Here is a 20949-nt window from a genome sequence, read left to right on the forward strand (position 1 = left end):
AATAATATTATTGCTTCCTTAATATTATAGGTATTTAAGAAAATATGTAAGTAAGCAAGGAAAATGAAAATATAGAAACAACCTACAATATTGACCTATAATTTGGAAAAGGTGGTGAGTCAGGAAGTGCCCACAAGGGGGCGTGCTCATCTAGATAAATTTGACCAAGGACTTTCCCTATTATGCAGGTAAAAATGCTTGTTTTACAAATGTACTTCCAGACATGTCTTCACCCCCTCCCCTAGGAAAAAGAGTGGACACTCACCCAAACAATAATTCCTACCCATTTTCTATTTTCTATCACATGTTTATTTTGGATGTATGATTTTTTTTTCCCCAAAGGGTGAACAGAGAACTTATAGAATGTGAATTGCCTTGCAAGCTCAAATTTATGATTGAGTGCAGACACAAATTACAAATAAATGAGAGGGAGAGAGAGAGAGAGAGAGAGAGAGAGAGAGAGAGAGAGAGAGAGAGAGAGAGAGAGAGAGAGAGAGTGTGTGTGTGTGTGACTTCATCAAGAGCATTTTCATTTTTTAAGCATTGTCATCTTTTTGTGAGGAAGTGTTAAAGTTTGCAAAATATTCTTTTTGGATCATTAGTTCAAGGGACAGGCAGTGCTACATTTTTATTGCTTCATTAATCCATGTAGCCTGAGGCTATGAGAAATTCCCCAGCTTTGAGACTTGAACAGACTTTCAATGGTGTTTCCACCACAGGTCATGGCCTTGTGTAACCTTCAGTTTTTCTTATTCAGTACCTGTTTTTCTTTTGGCCTTAACACTATCACTAGCAAACAGTTATTGAGTGCTCTTTATGTGAAGTTTTCAAACTAGTTTTAGGGAGTAAAGAGACCATCTGGCACTTAGGTCCTAGCCTTAATGTATTTGACTCAGGGGAATTAAACATTAAAGGAAATCATATCATTTGGAGTATGCTAAGGCAATAAAATCATCAATGAGAGCTATGGGATTAACTGAATGGAGAAATACTTCTAAACTCTTCTTAGTTTCTTATGGCAGGCTTTATAGAAAGAGAAGAATTAAAACTAAGAAGATAAAAGTCCTAGGTTTGGAAGTCTGCAAATGAACGTGCTTCATTACAGCACAGCTTTCTGTAGGAAAGGTGGACAAGCAGAAGACACTAGGGCTGATTGGCAATATCTGCTCCATTTTAGAGTATTCAGAAAACAAAACTTGTAAGAACCAAACTACACTTTGCTGGTCAAACCAAACTCTGGTTTTAACAGTTTATAATCCCCAGTGGAGGAATGTTATAAGCTGATATGGTTAAACAGTCTACTGAATTTAGCAAAGTAAAATAGGCCTTAGAGAAATTAGGTTCATAGCCAGAGTTCCTCCCTCAACCCCTTGCTACATTTCTTTGTACTAACTATATTTACGACCAAATGAAGAGAATGTTTTGAAATATGTTCCTGTTCCTTATTTGCATTCAACACAGACTTTTAAGTGTTGGGAGTCTCTGAAAACATCATTGAAGTTAATTTGAAAGATGATTAGATTTTCTAGGATATAGTGCTATCAAAATTAGATTGTATTTTGTAACCTAGGATATACTTAACTCTTTTCCTACTCTTTCGGTTCTTTATTTTTATTTTTTTGATTCATTGTACACAAATGGGATGCAACTTTTCATTTCTCTGGTTGTACATGAAGTAGAATTATACTCTTTGTGTAATCAAACATGTTCATAGGGTAATGATGTTTGTCTCATTCCATTACCTTTCCTTCCCCCTTCCCCCTCCCCATCCTTCATTCCCCCCCGCCCCCTCCCCCCATCATCCACTTATCAGGAAAACATTTGGCCTTTAGTTTTTTGGTATTGGCTTATTTCACTTAGCATGATATTCTCCAACTCCATCCATTTACCTGCAAATGCCATAATTTTATTATTCTTTATGGCTGAATAATATTCCATTGTGTGTACATACCATAGTTTCTTTATCCATTCATCTACTGAAGGGCATCTAGGTTGGTTCCACAGTAGCTATTGAGGTGCTATAAACATTGATGGGACTGTGTCACTGTAGTATGCTGATTTTAAGTCCTTCGGGTATAGGCCAAGGAGTGGGATAACTGAGTCAAATGGTGGTTCCATTCCAAGCTTTCTGAGGAATCTCCATACTGCTTTCCAGAGTGGCTGCACTAATTTGCAACACCACTAGCAATATATGAGTGTACCTTTTTCCCCACATCCTTGCCAACACCTATTGTTGCTTGTATTCTTGATAATCGCCATTCTAATTGGGGTGAGATGGAATCTTAGGGTAGTTTTGATTTGCATTTCTGTAATCACTAGAGATGTTGAACATTTTTTCATGTATCTGTTGATTGCTTGTAAATCTTCTTCTGTGAAGTGTCTGCTCAGTTCTTTAGCCCTTTTACTGATTGGGTTATTTGTATTCTTGGTGTAAAGGTTTTTGAGTACTTTATAAATTCTGGAGATTAGTGCTCTATCAGAAGTGCATGTGGCAAAGATTTTCTCCTCTGTAGGCTCTTCCTTCACATTGTTGATTATTTTTTTTTTTTTGAGAAAAAGCTCTTTAGTTTGAATCTATCCCATTTATTGATTCCTGCTTTTATTTCTTGTGCGTTGGGAGTCTTGTTAAGGAAAACATCATTGAAGTTAATTTGAAGGATATTAGATTTTCTAGGATATAGTGCTATCATAATTAGATTGTATTTTGTATCCTAGAATATACTTAGCTCTTTTCTTACTATTTCAATTCTTTATCTCTACTTTCTAATAAGATTTTATCAATTGAGGAAAAAAAGAGAGAATATATGGGCATTTTTCTTTCCTCTTGGTTCTTTTTTAAAAAAAATATTCCTTTTTACTTTTTAATATCCTTATCTAGTTGATAATAGTTGTGATTCAACAATTTCTAACTTTATGGTTTACTCATAATTATGTGGCCAAATAGGTATGATGTATTTTAAACATCTCACATCAAATAAAGTAACTTATTACTGTGTTACTAAGTCAGTATCAAATATTGTTCTTCAGTCTAGGGAGGGTCCAATTTAAATCCAGGTTAAGTGACCCATCCTAATTGTCACGGTGTTTCATTGGCAAGAATAAAATCCAGATTGTCCGTGTTACCTTCTAGTCCTTTATCTGTTATTCCCCACTGCTTTAAGACTTAGTTCAAAGGCCAGTGGAGCTCTGGCATTTAAAAGAAAAAGTGTAATTTTATCCAGAGAAGGTAAATGTATGCCCTAAAATGAAAAAAAGACCAGAGGTCCAGACCATGACCAGGTGTTCCTGGAAAGAGCTAAATTGGACAACTAAATTGAAAAAGGTGGCCTGCTCTTATAAAGAGTTTGTTGCTGTCTATTTAATTAACAAAGTCTTAGCTTGGTTATGTGTTTTTAAATCTACTCAAGTAATGAATTCATATTCTATTAGTGAGTGTGTTGGTAGCTTTGTTGTGTTATTTCTGTCATTGAAGTACTATGATAAATATGCTTCTGTGAAATAAAACTCCCAAATAACATTGATTTTATCCTTCTCTCTGGAATATATATCCCAGATGGTGATGACTGATTGTAATGAAGGATGACCAGCTCTCCAGTGGATAAAACAAAAAGTGTAGCATGAGTTTAAATATTAGAGCTTTTAGGAAATAAAGAAAATTTAAAGAAAACGGAATTAGTCAAAATTGAGAAGAGTGTGATGCCAAATGACTTAGAGGATGAGAGGGCAATAAGGAAGTATTAACAAATAAAACAAGGAATGTAGGAATGTGTGACCAATATCAAGATATATAATTTCTTTATTGATAAAGTGAGAGGCTTAATGTTTCATAGCTATAGCTTTAGAAGTTTGTTTTTTGAACAGTAGACCAAAGAGCATGCAAAAATTCCTAAAAGAAGGATCACTCATATTGTGAGAAATAAGTCTTGACTTCAGTTCAATTGTCATGGAGCTCAGCAAAAGATTTCACAGCAGCTGTTTAAGGACTTGTTTGGGGGACAGAACTCACTTAGGAATGATGTGCATATGCATTACATTTAGGAACGATCTAAATATGAAAGAAGTGTGTGCAGTAGCAGGAAAACAGCTATAGGTAGGCTGGATTTGGATCCTGTATACAAATTGAGTAAGATGTCATTTCAGAGGTACAAAGTTTGAGTTATTGAGGAGGTTCTGGTAAAAACATTAATTTCATTTCTTTGCCAACAACTTTGTTATTCATTGCTTGCAGGTACATGAGGGACAAGATAAACTACAGAAGATCCCAGAACAAACTAATGTATAGTCTTCTTACAGTGGTATGAACAGCATGTTTGAGGAGTTTAAAGGCAAACTGTGTGTTTGGGAAAAGACTCAGGAAAACTTTTATGTAGTTATTTGAGGCTGCAGGACTTGAGGATGGATGGTGTTTTAACGTGTGTGTATGTGTGCTGGGGAATGAGGATGAGTGTGGAAAGTGATATTTGAAATGGAAGGAGTGCAAGAGAAGCAGAGAGCACAGGCTAGTGTTGAAGGACCAGACAGGAGGGACAGACCTTTGCTGGAATTTCAGTGATACACAGAGAAAACTGTTGCCTGTCACATTGAATTCATTCAGCAAGTAGTTTTTTCACAGAACCAATTTTGTCTTTTCTGATCTCTTTTTATTTCTCCCTTTATATTTCTACCAACTTGTTTGATATTTTGTTACCATTTTTTCCTTTCTCTAGAGATTGTATTTACCTTGTTCTCTAACTTGTTTTTGTAATGTTTGTTTTTTCATTGCTGCAATCATTATTATACATATTGGGGGGTTCATTATGCCATATTCATATCTGTACATAAAATAATAAATCCCACATAAATGATCAATCTCATTTGTTTTTTTGTTTTGTTTTTTTTTTTTTTGATCAATCTCATTTGACAGCACCTTCCCTTTCTCTTCCCTTCTCCCTCTCCCAATCTCTATAACCTTTTTAGTTGGTCACTTAGCTTATTAATTTTCTGTTCTTTTTTGATATCAATATTTTGGGTACGAATTTCCCCTTTTATTGTATCTTGCAAGTTTTGAAATATTATATTTTTATCATTCATTGTTAAATAGTTTTTTCCATGTAGATATATTTAATCCATAAATTATTTATAAGTGACTTGTTTTTTAATTTTCTAATTTTGTTGAATTCTAAGTTAATTGTTTAATAGTCTGAGAGTGTGTCCTGTTTGATATTGTTTCTTGAAATTTTTTGTGATTTAGTTTATATCTTAATGTGTGGTTCATTTGTTATAAATGTTCATATGTGATTGCATGCAGTGTTGAGTTCATAGTTCTATAATGCCTGTCAACTCAAGTGTTTATAATGTGCTTTTCACAAGTACTTTTTACTGAATGTTTTTGCTTGCTTGACCAATTCAGAAATGAGAGAAATGTGTTGAAATATCTGATTATGAGTATGGGTTTGTTGATTTTTTCTTTTTGCTGTTTTTTGCTTTTCATAAATTTGAGGCAATTTTTAAAGTACATACAAATTTAGAATTAGTATATTTCCTTGGTAAATCTAAACTTTCAACATATAACACAGAGACCATTTATCTTAATGCTTTTTGTCTTAAACACTTGATATTAGTATATCTTCATTGTTTGAATTGGCATCTGATTAGTTTATCTATTTCCCCTGCTGATCTTTTATTTTCAAGTTTTCTATATCCTTATGCTTTTAGGTGTATCTCTTATACATAACATATAGCCAGGGCTAGGTTGTAACTTAGTGGTAGACTGCTTGCCTACGCTTATGTAGGTACATGAGGTCTTAGGTTTGATTCCCCCAGCACTGAAAAGAAAAATAAAGTTAAAATTTTAAACTCAATCTCACATTCTAATAAGACATTATTATTTTAAAAGATAATATTAGTTTTGATTTATATGCAGATTTGCCATTTTATTTGCTTACCCATTCCTGTTGTATGCCTGATGGTCCTTCTTAGACCATTTTCTTTCCTCTTGATGAATATCGTTCATCTATTCAACAAGTATTTATTGAGTACCTAAGAGTTGTCAGGAGCTCTTCTGGGAACTTGACATATCTTAGTGATTAGACTATCCAAAGGTTCCTCTTGTCCTCATGTAGCTTATAATGTTGTAGGGGAGATAGATGATTAAAATGCTATAAAAGTAATACTATGCTATTTGCATGACACAAAAATTAATATTGTAGTAGAATTAATATTGAGACATTATGGGAAAATAAAAAAGATACAATTGAGCAAACAAAGGGGGATTAGGTGTGTTCACGAATGGTTGGTAGGAAGGATCCAGAAGGAGGTCAGGCCAGGTTGCAGTATTAAGTAGAAGTATTAAGTAGACTTCTTTGAATGAATGTCTTTTGGTGGTAAAATTGCTTTGGTTATATATTCATTAATTTCTTTAATTAATTTCTGTCCCTAAAAGGCAGTTTTGCTGATTAATCGTTTCTCTAAAGAAATTATAACAAGCACTCTTCTGGCAAACTGAGCTCTTGGGACTTTGGCTGTCATTCTGCTGTAGGTGACCTTTCTTTTCTGTCTGGCTCCTTTCCTTTCTCTTTAGCTTCTTGGAGATCTGGATTCTTATTTTCCATCAGTGCTGGAAAATTTGAGCCATTTTTTTCCTTAAATGTTTTCTCCCCTTTATTATGCCTATTTTGTCTAACTAGACACACTATATATACTATATATATATATACACAGTACATATATAGTATATATACTATATATATAGTATATATACTATATACTTTCATCCATATCTCATCATACATTTATTTTGCATTTTCCATCACCTATTTTCTCTTTTGTCTAGGATTACAATAAAATGTGTATTAAATATGTCTTATATCCATAAAAAGTTGGAAAATTTGTTCAAGGTATGATGTTTTGAATTCTTTGTTGCATTCTTTCAATTTATATTTCTGGATTTTGGTAATTGCAAATAAAGGTGTTATGAATATCCTTGGCAAATCTTTGTATTATATGTACATATTTTGATTTCTCTTAGGTAATACTGTTTAGTTGCTGGGTCATAGCTAGATTTATGTTTAATGTTGAATTTTAAAATTTTGATTTATAATTAGAAAGCTGTGATTAGCATTTATTCCATAAAAATTCCAGGATCTAAATTGAATATATTGATTATTAAATATTTAAACTGATTTTTGAAGTCTTTGAGATGTATTCTATTAAGTAATTTGATAGAATAACTGCAGTTTAATGATCTAGTTCATATCATCTAAGTGCTTCATTATGGATATAAATTAAATAAAATCAACATCTGAGTAAGAATAAAAATGATTTAAAGCTGCATAAAACTAGTTTTATGGTGGTTTTTACTATTCACTTGTGAAATAATCCACGTTATGAGTATATTCATCTGGTCTCTACCATTACTTAAAAATGCTCACTGGACATATACACTAAAGCTTTCCAACTATTCTGTTTTAAAAAGAAAAAAAATCCTGTAATTAATTATTTGAAAGATTTTCTTTAAAAACAAGATCAATACTATTATTTTTCCTACCTGTAATGATGTAAACCCCAGAAGAGTGGATAAAAATTCTACTAATTGAATAACATTGCTATCTTTAAGGGTAATCCTCCAGAAATTTGTTATGGTGTGAATGTATAATTAAAGCTATAATACATATCACATGAAATCCTCAATAAAAACATCCTTCATACACTTTATTTTTAATTTAAGCTGAAAGATTCTAACTTTTCTTGAGTAATTCAGGAAATAAATAAGGGGTTTTATGTTGTATGAAGTTTTATTCTGTGTTCTAAATATGTTTGGTAGTCATTCATATAGTACTGCAAAGATAATTAATGCATACCTATTAAAGAAAGAAAATAGCATCTTGACTATAGTTTTCAAGAATCATTGTTTATGGTTTTGGTCAGCAGCAGATGATTTTCTGTAGAGGAAAGGGCAAGATCATTGGATATTCCTTGGTTTCAGTCAATCCAGATACAAGAGAGAATGCTGATAATTCTAGCTAGGTTAGACTTTGTTTACCCGTAGTTGATATGCTGTAGCTCACTGTCAGGGGTTGATTTGTGGGAGATAAACAGAACCAGGTCAGATCTCCTGTGACCAGAGCCATCTTTCCTTGTTTCAGATTCTCAGGTATGTTTAAAGCTTCATGGAGGCATTGTTGTATTGTCTTGTAGGGCACACTCATCTGCATAAGTGGAAGCTTATGCTGGTTATAATGCTGCTCTTAAACCTGATAAAAGTGAATCAGGAGTCTTGGTGTATTTTTAAAAAGTGTCATTTTCTTTTTTATTATTATATTAGGATAATCTCATGATATACCAATTTTAAGATGCACTTATACTTTTAAGATTAATTCTTGGGGCTGGGAAGATAGCTCAGTCAGTAGAGTGCTTGCCTTGTAAGCACAGGCCCTGGGTTCGATCCCCAGCACCCCCCCCCCCCCAAAAAAAAAGATTAATTCTTGTATTTTAGCTATTTGATATTTGAGTAATTCTGTGCAAAGGAAGGGCCATGTTAATGAGACAAGTGATAAAATGGTGTCTTGTGGCATATTTTAGAGTTAGCAGGCTGGAGGTGTAATTTTCTGGTTGGAAGTATCTTAACTTTGTTTCAAGAGATTTGTTCCTTGTAGTGTAGTTTACATGTGTTACTTCCTTTGATTCTTACAATAACTGTGTAATAGCTATTTCCAATTTGGAGCAGAGAAAACCAGAAGTGATTACTATTTTTTTTTTTTTTTTTTGTTATATTAAGAGAGTTTTATTTCAGTATTTTCTACAACATTTGTACTCTCTATGTGAACTTTATGTGCATGCATTTGTTCTGAAGGGAACTATAGTTTGTATAGTTGCTTTTTAGTCACAATTTTATCACAGAAGTAATATAAATAGCATGTTTTAGTCAAGGACAATAGGAACATGTGTATCTGTGTGGTGGTGTATTTTTAAGTATTTATGGAGTGTAAGGGTGTAATGGTAGCTCTGTATAGTAACAGTCATTGTATGTTTTTTAACCTACGATTTCATTCCCATACAAATGAGCTCTGTGAAATTATTATGGCAAAACTACCAGTGTTTGTCTTTCACTTAATTTATCAGCACTTCATAAAAATGCTTAAATATTACTTCATCATCCTTAAATTTGCTTTGCAGTATGTGAAGTCTATGAAATAATTCTTGAATATTTATGAAGTAATTCTGAATCTTGCAGGTGTTGCAGACCCTTAGGAATATGTAGCTTAATTTGAAACAGAATCCTCTATTTTTTGCATGATTTTTCATTTTTTAAAACCAAGTTACAATAAATTCATCTATATATAATCCAGTTATACTGACATCAGTTTTTGTATCTCTCTGCAGTAGTTTTGTTAGGCATGAAAGTTCCAATGGCGTACCATGTCCTGACTGAAATGCTATAATTGTTGTATAGGTAATATATATGTATCAATGTATATATGTTATGTATCCCTGCTGTAAAGTTTTATTTTGCAGAATGCTTGGATAAAATCAGCAGGTATAGTTATAAAGAAGAACTAATACTTAAATGAGTAGATTTTAGGGACTATGGGTATAGCCTAGTTGTAGAGTGCTTACCTAGCATGCATGAGGCCTTGGGTTTGATCTCTAGCACAACTAAGAAAAAAAGACGGCAAATATTAAGGATTCTTACCCCCCCCCCCCAAAACACACAAAAGACTGTATGTGAGATTATACATCTGTTAATTTGCTTGATTTTGCAATTCTGCAATATACACTTATATTAAAACATGTTGTACACTGTAAAAATATACATCTTTTTTTGGTCAATTAAAAAATAAGAGAAATGACCTTCCTCCACAGACCAGAGGATGAAATAGGAAAGTTATAATTTGATTATTCACTAGAAGCAATTATCCTTATCTGTTGGGACAGATGAAGAACTTTATTTTATAACGTATCTTTACATGATTTTACAATGTATCTGGGCTAGAAGAAAAAATAATATGTAAAAATTTTCAGAAGTTTATAACTGGGAAAAAAGGCAAGAAATGATTTCTGATATATATCCCTCAATAAAAACATTTCCAAAAATAATCTTAATCAACTTTGTTTTATTTTCCTGGTGCTGGAATTCAGGACCTTGTGCACTCTGATATTGAACTGTATTTCCATCCCTCAAAATAATCTTGGGGAAAAATACCCTTTCTTAACTTTTATGTTGTTATTCTTGAGAAAAGTTAAGTCTGGGAGATACCTATTTCAGCAAACAAAAAGAGTGCAGGATCAGTGCAGGATCAATACTTTAAAATATTTTGTAGTATATTCCTGGTGATATGATAGTGGTAATATGCTGTCAGTTGGTGGTTATATAAGATAGAACTTAAGTCTTTTTTACTGGCAAAATGTTCATTTTAGGTGATCTAAGTTTCTCCTTCAGTAGTTTTGCGCCTATGATATTATTTCCTCAGATTGAATGGAGTAGGTGTTTGACTGATCAGGAGCCTATGGGATGGGATGCTGTCAGACCTTGTTTCTCAAAGTAGGATCTGTGGATCAGCATCAGCAGTATCTAGAAAGTTGTTAGATATACAGTCTTGGTCAGTTCTCAGATTACTGCATTAGAATCTGCTTTTAAACAAATTCTCCAGGTGATATGAATGCATATTAAAATTTGAGAAGCCCTGCTATAGAAGACATAAGGCCTCTGAACAAGAAACAGATACTTCTGTACCCAAGGTTGCAAGAAGATAAAGATTTAGAAATTATTAGAATAATAAAACAAATGTTCACCTTAAAGGTGCATTTCTCCTTAGGATTATTCAGTTTCTGGAGTAAAATGTTTTTAATGCATTCCTGTACTTTGTTTTTAATCTTCCCTACCAAAGAAAATAAACTGCGCTTTTTCTTAGTGAGATAGTGGATCAGTCTTTTCCTCAGTGAGTTTGTGATCAGGTACTATCCTTGAAATTCAGGTTCTTGCCATAAGCAGAACTGTGTTATTCTAGAATGTGACCATGCAAATTTATTAACTAGACTGCCTCCATGTGTGGATAAAAGAGAGATTAGGAATATAGCACTCATTTCAACTAGTTGCTTTTTTTTATTAAAGTAAATACCATCATAGTGTTTCAGTATACTTCGTGGATGTTAGAATTTAGACCAAGAAATGTTAATGTCTAGATGTAAATATCTTCCCCTGTCAAACTTAATGTAAATTTGTTGTGGCATACTCTACCTTTATTTTGTTTAAGGAAAACTCTTTTGTTTGTATTTTGCTTCCAGTATTTAAGACCACCCTTCAATGTCACTCAACTTCTGAGGTGACTCCAGGAGTGAACTGACATTTCTGGTGGTTGCCTTGGTGTGTCGTTTTGCTTCTTAGGCAGGAATCCCTCAGTACAAACTGTTTTGCTCAGTAGTATGAACAGAAACCCACACAGGATAGGACACAACTCTTGTTGAACCTGGGGTTGTAGGGCAGGGTCTAGGGTTTGACCTTCAGAAACCTTTCTTTGTAATATATAAGAAAGAGAAAAAAAAAAAAAAAAAAAAAAAAGAAAGAAAATTTTATCCAGTAGTTTGTATGGCACAGTTGACCCAGAAACCTCTGTGGTAGGAGATGGTTGCACATAGTCACTAATGTGATATGTCTTCAACATGTGGGACTTGGGACAAGACCCAGAGACACAAAGATACCTCCTTAGAACACAGTGCTTTCTGGCCATTCATGTGAATGATATATTAAACATGTTAATGATATACCACAGAAGGGAGCATATCATAAAGTTTATTACAGACAAGGAATTGTAAGAGAAAATGATAATATAGTACAAGGTTGTAAATGCCATTCTCTTCATTTACCAGGGTGAATATATTACTTACATTTTGAAGTTTGTATATAACATTTGAAAAATACTAATATCAGGATTTATTGGCTCACTTATGTCACAGTTTTTTTTATCCACAAATTCTCAGTCACAGACTTAATTGTTGGGTTTAGGGAGGCACTGCTATGTACTATAATTTATATTGAATTGTTAGTTTTTCTCTGTTAAAAAGGTACATTAGTGTTATTAAAGGAGTTTAAGAAAATTTTATTAGAAAAAAGCAATGAAACCCCTTGTGTTCAGGATTTTTTTAGGGAAAAATATATTTTGTCTTACACAGGATTTAAATGGAAACTTGATAACAGCTAATTCTAGGAGATTGTTCAAGGTTCCACTTAGGATGAGTTCAGATATTGTTGTGATTGTACTGAAAAGTGCTATGTAGTCACATTAGATTGCTTCACACTCATGCCCCTTTTGCTTTACAGGAAAATGACTCAGGCACTTTGGACACAGTGGGTGCTGTGGTTGTGGACCATGAAGGGAATGTTGCTGCTGCTGTCTCCAGTGGAGGCTTGGCCTTGAAACATCCGGGGAGAGTTGGGCAGGTAATTAATTACAGGATTCGTAAACTTGCTTTCCAAAATGAAACATGGAATTTTCTATCTCACAATTTTTGAACCCCTAGGGACATATTTTTTCCCTTAGAAAAAATAAATATTGTTCTTTAACATTTATCTAATATAAATTTAACAAATACACCTTTTTAAGATCCTTTATGAAAAAAAATTCTGTCTTATATTGATAGGGTTCTTTCTGATCCTTACAACTGGTAGCCCTATTTTTACTTCCTTCAGTGTGCTGGGCACTGACCTGATATTTAGTGGATATTTAATAGATGTATGTTGGTTTCCATCATTGTCTTGTGTGTGTGTGTGTGTGTGTGTGAGAGAGAGAGAGAGAGAGAGAGAGAGAAAGTCACCCTCTTTAGGACGGAGCTTTATTTATCTGGTTTCTTTTTAAAAAGTTGGGAAAATGATTTAAGAGTTAATTTTTTTTTATTTCTGCTATTCAAGTAATGGTAACATTTTGTTTGACACTCTACATCTCTCTTCTGATTAATCATTTTAGTCATTTTGTAGAATAACTAGAATTGCAGGTCACCAACACATGAAATCTGTTGAAATGAGTTTGATCTGATTTGTGTGAAATTTGCTTATTTCCAGTTCTCTTGCATCCTCTTCACCCCATCCTCCCTATCTCCAACCTTTAGTTTTATACTGAGAATAAAATTTAAAAATTCATTTGATTGAACTAAGCGTTCTCAGTATAAACCAATTTGGCACATTACTTAGGGGCTTAATAAATAAGTGTTGAGTAAACAAATGAATTAATCTCATGGAGTCCTTAAACTAGTTGCATGGAGGTATTTTTAAAACTAAGTATTTGAATCTTGTCTTAAATATGCAGTGTGGCTTATCATGCTGTGTGTGCCTCACATCTAAAGAAAAGTCAGTGTCACAGTTGCTGTGGTTATGGTGGTTAGTGATACTTGCAGTGCATCTGATTCATGGAAGATAACCTTTGCAAAACCCCTAGGGATATTCCCTGATCTGCCCTTCATGTGGGTAAGCCACTTCTAGTCCAATACTAGGGGGAAGCTGAAGGGAAGAGTAATTAATTTTGTGCTACTCTTTCCTACCATGTGGGACTTATGGAGAATGATTACCCAACAGTGCCCTTTGTCTTTGTCTGGCCGTGGTATTTTTCCACATTATAAAACCCTGTGTATTCATCAAGTTTGGAATAACAAAATTAAGCTTGGCATATCAGATTTGGAAGCCCTGGTGGAGAAGGGGAGAGAAAAGCCAACAGAGTTGCCTTCATTGTCTTATAATTCCCATGACATTCTCAATTTTTTCTGTTTGTTTTGGTTAGCAAAATAGCAACAACAGAACCAAAGATAGTTTTGGACTATGTTACCAGGATATAACATCTAATAATCTTGAAGCCATTCTGCTACCACACTGGGGCTATCCTGGAAAAAGAATACTTCTGTAAAATATATGTTTGCTCCACTTGGCTAGTTTCTCAATATTCAACTTGTGAAAGCTGGAAAAAAAATGATATGGGGGAGAGGAGTCAAGGTGCTTACAGGAAATGCAGTTTTTAATTGGATTATATTGCTGGATAAAGGAGAGGTGATAAGCCTGGAAATACGAATCATCAGATGAAATAAAAAGAAGAGTTTTTGACAAATCAGGACAGAATGTAACAAAATACAAAAGCAAGTTGTATCAAAGGCTAATTATTTTTTTCAGAATGTGCTGAATTCAATTCACTTTAAATGCTAAATTAACTACTTAAAATTTTAGCATATTACCCTGTTCTGAAAGCAGTGCAGATGATAATAAAATGGCAATTTGGATTAGAACTTCCTTCTCTAGTTCACTATTATGATTGGATTCACATTTTGGACACAAGAAAGTAATTCTTATAATCTACTCCCACTTTTCCTTATCTCACTCCCATATAAACACACAATTGAGTTTAGTGGTTAAGAGTATGGACTTTAAATTCAGGTAAACCTTTATTCTAACCCCACCTTGCACTTTCCTTTCCCTAAACTTTGAGTAAGTTCCTCAACATCTTTAAGCTCCACTGTCCCTAAGTATACAATGAGGATACTACTAGCTACCTTACCAAGTTCTAGAAGATTACATGACATAACACTTTTAAACTGTGTATTGTAGCCTCCAGTTATAACATCTATAGGCACTGTTTATGAAGCACTTGATTTGTGCAACAGACATGTTAATTTACGTGATACTTTGTCAACACTATAACATGGGTATTTTTATCATCTTCATTTTGTAGAAGGAAAAACAATGGCTCAGAGGTTTAGTAATAATAATAATCTGACCTACTTTTACTACATAATAACACCTTTAATAAAATTTTACTACCAGAAAGAAGGAAACTTTTAAAAACGTACTTTAAAGACCTGCTTAAAGTTGCTGTGTTCTTTTTTTGATTTTTAAAATATATTTTAGTTGTAGTTGGACACAATATCTTTATTTCATTTATTTACTTTTATGTGATGCTGAGGATCGAACTCAATGCCTTACATGTTCTAGGCAAGGGCTCTACTGCTGAGTCACAACCCCAGCCTGAAGTTGCTATTTTACCCAAAGAAGTAGATAAAGGAGAGATAACTTCTGATTTTTTCTGTCTTCTTACCTTTTACTGTCTCAGCCTAACCAATTTCAGAAGGTCATGAAATTTAGGGAGGGTATTATAAAGAGAATTTGCTTAGAAAGAAGAAACAGGGTAAGCCTAAGTATTCTTACTTTCCTAGAGAGATGACTTCCTAAGAGGTGTTCTTGTAAATTTCTTTAGTGTTTTTTTGAGTGCAGACTCCTGGTCAAGGTAATTGAAAGGAATGGAAATGATGATGGGAAAATGTTGAAAGTTTTCAATGATGGAAGATGGACCCTTTCACGTGGGTCTTGTGTTCTCTGAGACTTTGCCCCAGCCCCTACTGCAGGAGTACCAGTTGAATGGCTTACCATACAAGTCTGCCAGTATTATTCTGAACTCCATGTGCTAAATAACTTCTAAAGAGCTTTCAGTTGCCACACTGACCCAGCAGTTTTGGGAAATGAAACTGTATTTTAGAATCATAGTGTTTTCAATGCTAGTAACAGATTTCCCACTGTCTGCTGTATTTGAAGTGTGCTGTTCAGTTCTTGATTCTGTTTTTATAACAGGACTGTTGTTAGTGATAACTAGAAAGGGCAACTGTGGGTCACATGAATAAATATACCGAATTCTGGAATATTTCTCAAGGAAAATGATTAAAAGAGGAGGGAGGGTGTTTGCATCTGAAAATCTTGGGGAATAGCTCACAAATCTGGGAATAGTTCACGGTTATGGGGGAAGTTAAGGCGTTTCCAGAAAGCAGAACCAGGGCAAGTAGATAGATGTTATAATAAAGCAGACATTTGTTCAATCTAAGAAGGAACTTTCCATTAATGGAAATATCCAATAGGGGAATATATTGTCACATTAGGTAGTGAGGTCCTCAGTGTTAGATACACCTGGAATGTTTCATAGAGATTCCTACTCTGAGTAGAATATTAGAGCAACTGAGTTCTAAGGTCCTTGTAAAAAATAACAGAATATCAAAGAAAGCTGAAATCTTTCTGGTCACAAATCCCAGTCTTAGCCTATTCCCTAGTTCTTAGAAGTAAGTTTTTAAAAGATAACAGTATTTTTCATGGGAGTATCTATTTCCCCCAACAGTGACAGTGAATACTAAATGTGTTATTGTAATTTGCTTTTTAAAAAAATTCAATATGTTTGGAGATCTTTCTGTATCCATTCCTAAAGATTTTTTAAAAAAATTACTTTTTTTATTTTTAACCTGTGTAATAAATTCCATGTATTTCTCTACCAAAGTTTATTTAGCCATTTCTTTACTGATAGAAATTTAGGTTTTTTTTTTTTTTTTTTTTTCCCTGTTTTTCATTCTTGCGAAGCATGTGGTAATGAACTCTTGAGTTGTCTCCTTGTATTTCTCCAATAGCTAGCTAAGGATTTTTCTAATTCTCTTCTGAGGAGTGGAAGAATTATTGGTTATGAGTCCCGTCTTAAAGACAGAGAAGCCATTATGGATGTTGTGGTAATGAATGTAGACATTCTGGATAGGATTACTGGAAACAAAATAGAAATGATTGTCAATCTTTTATATAAACCATAATAGCTTACTGTGTTTCTGGTCATTTCAGATTGATAAATCTGTTCTACCACCTAACAAAGTGATTAGCTTAAACAGGCCTTTTTGCCTCCCTGCCTCCCTTTTTGTCTGGCAGAATCTAACACAGTGATGAATGTTTATTGAGCCCTTTGGTACAGAATGTAGTGAAGTTCCTATTGTGTTACCCCAGTGGAGGCACGGAAAAAGCCTCCAGTAACAGAATTTCCTAGATGGTGGTTAGAAGGACTATCTGTATTCCAGTACTCCAAGGCTGTGTCTTATCTCAGACACTGAACCAGACAGAATCTCTAGAAATCAGGGTTTTTATCAGCAAGTTGCCCAAGTAATTCAACACGTACTGAGTTTAAAAACTACGTATTTTAAGGCATCCACACTGATTTCAAGGGACCAAAAGAGCCACCAACTAATGAACTATAAAAGCGAAAAGAATTAAAAACATTGCTGATGAGACCAAAGAAACATGTTTTATTATTCTGAGGATGTTTGGATTGGTAGAAAAACTGCAAATGTATTATTTATTTTAATTAATTAATGTTTTTTTATTTGCATGTAATATTTGTATATATTTATGAAGTGTAACATATTTTGATTTGTGTATACTTTGGGGTTATCAGAGATTGAAGAAAATAGGGAGGAGATGGATGAGGAAAGAGGTTGGTCAACAAGTACATATTATAGTTAGAGGGAAGAATAAAGTATTCTGTGACACAGTGGAGGAAATATAATTAACAATAATGCATTATATATCTCAAAACAAAACAAAACATGGCTTTGATAGTGTTAAACCATTGAGTAGTTTGTATAGAACTTTTGGCATTATCACTAAGTTGTTCTATATCATTAGTAAACCAGACTTTATTAGATGGGTCTGACTTTTTTTTTCTGTTGAAAGCTGATAATTACATATAATATTCCTGAACTATTATATCTCCCCATTTCCTTTTTTCCAAGGCTGCTCTTTATGGATGTGGCTGCTGGGCTGAAAATACTGGAGCTCATAATCCCTACTCCACAGCTGTGAGTACCTCAGGTATTTGCTGCTTTCATGACCATTTTTCATAATTGCAACCCTGACACTCATTTAATGATTAAAAGCAATATTTTTAGGGAAACATAAAGTATATGGTAAGGTAGTGCAAAAACAAAAGCACTAATGTGTGAAAAAGATCTTGAATTTTGGGGAGGTTTTAAGGATTGTTTAGTAGTATCACAATGTAAATGGTTAGCTAACATTTTTAGTACAACTCTGGAATTAAGTATAACTTAATTATTTGTATATCTATGTATTTTTTTCGGTAATGACCCACAATAGTATCACATTTGGATGACAAAGATATGTAAGCAGCAAATCATTTAAAAAATTAACAGATCTCTTATTTTATTTTATTTTTTTAAAATTTTTTTTAGTTGTCAATGGACTTTTATTTATTTATATGTGGCACTGAGAATCAAACCCAGTGCCTCACACATGCTAGGCATGCACTCTTACCTCTGAGCTACAACCTCAGCCAGCAACAGATAATCTCTTGTGTAAAATGTTGACATAAAACTTAAAAGATATATTTCAAAATGCATAGTTTATAGCATCCACTCTTCCTCTCACTACACTTTTAATAAAATATAGACTCTCTATTTGTATCTATATTAGGAAAGTCATTATCATTTAGTAATTAGAGAGAGAGAGAGAGCGAGAGAGAGATGTGTGTGTATGTGTGTGTGTATATGTAGGGTGGGAAATGGGGGGGTATTAGGGAGTTTTAATGGGCAGAATGATTTTCTATTTCCAAATTTTCATAACACTTGTATCAGATATACTGGATGTCTTTTCTCTTTATATGATGATGCTGCTGGTTAATATTAAATTAGTTCATCCCATTACCATGTTATCCTTCAAGTTGCAGTCCTGTTCCTTTCTCCCCAGTATCCTCAGGCTTTATCAGCTGGGTGGACAGATATGACTGTCTTCACTTCCTTTTTTCTTCCATTTCTTTTCACGTCGATTTCTGCCCAACATAGTGGTAAACTGCCCAGTGGGTACAGTAGCTTACCTCTGCTTACTGCTTATTCTTTCTATGTCTTTGATGCAGGTATTGCCTATAGCATGGAACCTGATATTCTCCTGGTTTGTTCTGCTTCTCCGATCTGCCCCACTTTGGCCTTCTTCATAAACTCTTGTCAGTCCTCCCACAACAACAACCTCAGTTTGGACCTCTGTTGGAGTCTTTCATCTCCCTATTTGCTTTCTCATGGTGATTTGGTGTTACTATTATTGTTCTCATAATTTCAGTTGTTCTCTCTTTGATATTGCCTTCTACATCTGTGTATACTCTGGAATTACTCTTGAGGTTCACATGAGTTCTTTCTGACTCCCTGTTGTACATGCCCCTACGGATGTCGTATATGCACATCAGACTCAGCTGGTCAACAGAATACCTTATTCTTCATCCTCACCCCATGGCCACCTTTTCCCTGAATTCCCTAGCTCTTTTTTTTGCCCCTTACTAACCTATTTTTTGCTTAGACTTGAAATCTTGCTATAATTCTAATATTTATTGCTTTTTTCCTTTTTTTCTATTGACTTGATCCTATTATTTCAGACTTGTGTTCCCCTGCTTGCCTATTGTGGCTGCCTCCTGACTTCATTTCTTTCCTTGTGGTACAATAGGGTTATGAGCTACTGGTCTATTAGGTGAAGTCTGAACACAAATTAATGTTGAATTTAAACCATCCTAATATAAATGGCAAAAAAATTGGTTTTTAGTCTTTCATGTAGAAAAGACAAGCAGAATGTAATGAGTTCATTTTTAATTTAATATTGATGGAATCTGAAAATCTTGACATATAATGTTTATGAATTAGCACATGCACACAATTAAATTTGCTCCTGTGTGTGTGGAAAATAGTTGTATGTGAAAAAACTAAAGTCTAAAATATATAATTCTTCATTTCATTTTTATTTTCCCAAAGAGATTTCAGTTGATATCATGTATTGTGTTAATTTTTTTTGGTTAATGTGTATTTCAGTAAGTTAGTTTATCATCTAGATGTTGCTCTTATATCTAGATGCAAGGAACTGAATTCTATTTTAAACCAAGTTGTGAGTACCTGCCTGTGTCACTTTGAAAAAAAGACAGAACTCCCTTGAGATCATCTATCCCCACAACCAAACACACTTTTTATAAATTAGTGATACAGAAGTTGGAATAAGCCTACTTTATCAATTCAATTCTTAATATTAAGTGGAATGCAGTGGGTGAGTAAAGCTAAAATTATAAAATTGATTTTTTCCTTTTTCTTCTAGAATATTTTCTCATTTTCTCATCTGCATTAGTTGAAGATAGTTCCATATGACTAACGATACTTTTGAGTTACCAGTTTATGACATCTAGAGTAGCTTTTTAACTTTGATACCCAATTTGTTGTATTGCATCCTTCCCAAGTTGAAAGACTGACCATCTGAACTTGAGGATGAAAAAGTAGGTCTCCAGATCCTCCTATCTTAGGACTTGTGTGTTTGCTTCACTCTTGTTTTTCCTAAGGCCACTGAGATGAGGTTGACAATGGAAACACATGGCAGAGTTGGGTGATAAGAAAGTTTGGTCATAAGAAAGGTGGAACATAACTTTGCAATTTCTTGTCCAAAATAAAGAAGACTTGCTGCGGCCCTCTCATCTCTTGCAACCATTAATTCAGGGAAGAATATCAGACAAGGGGTGATAAGGGATGAAGAAAAGAGAGAAACACATGGAGAGAAAAAGGTGGGGCCAACCCCTCATGGGGAATGACTGACACAGAGCTAGCTCAGCACATTTGTTATATAGATTTTCATCAAAAGGTTATTTGTGGGAAGGTTTCAAGCAAAGCAGGCAATCTGAAGGATGCAGAACTGGTAAGACACTGGGATCATCTTGTTATGCTCAGAATCCTCTATCCCTGGAAGTTGGTGCCTGAATTCAAGGCCTTAAGTGATAACTGCTGTGTGCTGTTGTAAGTAGCTTCCCTGGGCAGTGTCACCATAGCAACTAGGCCATCTTGACCTGCACCTTTGTATAGGCCGTTTCCAGTGCAGTGCAGCCACTAGAGTCTCAGAGGACATGATTCAAATCACTACTCTCCACAAGACTTGTACCTTAGTCTGTTGCAGAAAATCCAAAAACTGGTGTGCATTTTGGGTTTTTCTGTCTTGGAAGGTGATAATTCAAAAGCAGAGAGAATAGTTAGTTATGGTCAGGATAGAACTCTCCTGAGGCCAGACAGGTGATTTGGTCATTAGCTAGAGGGATAAACTCCAGCATCTTTTTCTCATCACTGGTTGGGAAGGAATGAGTTGCAGGGTGGAGTGGCAGGAGCTGATCTTGCAAA

General features: G+C 34.2%; 1 protein-coding gene across 6 annotated transcripts in view; it reads left to right on the top strand.

The window, feature by feature from the left end:
- TASP1 (taspase 1) overlaps positions 1-20949 on the top strand; it is a 323082-nt gene that overhangs the window by 125977 nt on the left and 176156 nt on the right. For 4 of the 6 annotated variants that reach the window (XR_013762024.1, XM_079128503.1, XM_079128500.1 and 1 more), the window contains 2 exons: positions 12296-12415; positions 17539-17604. Coding sequence is in view for 5 of the 6 variants with exons in the window: in XM_079128503.1 (XP_078984629.1) it covers positions 12296-12415; positions 17539-17604 (186 nt within the window). In the remaining variant the exon portion in view is untranslated. Of the gene's footprint in view, positions 1-12295; positions 12416-17538; positions 17618-20949 lie in introns of all 6 variants that reach the window. The other 2 variants (XM_079128502.1, XM_079128504.1) reach the window with 1 other exon arrangement.

This window comes from Sciurus vulgaris, assembly GCF_902686455.1.
Source record: "Sciurus vulgaris genome assembly, chromosome: 2".
NCBI lineage: Eukaryota > Metazoa > Chordata > Mammalia > Rodentia > Sciuridae > Sciurus > Sciurus vulgaris.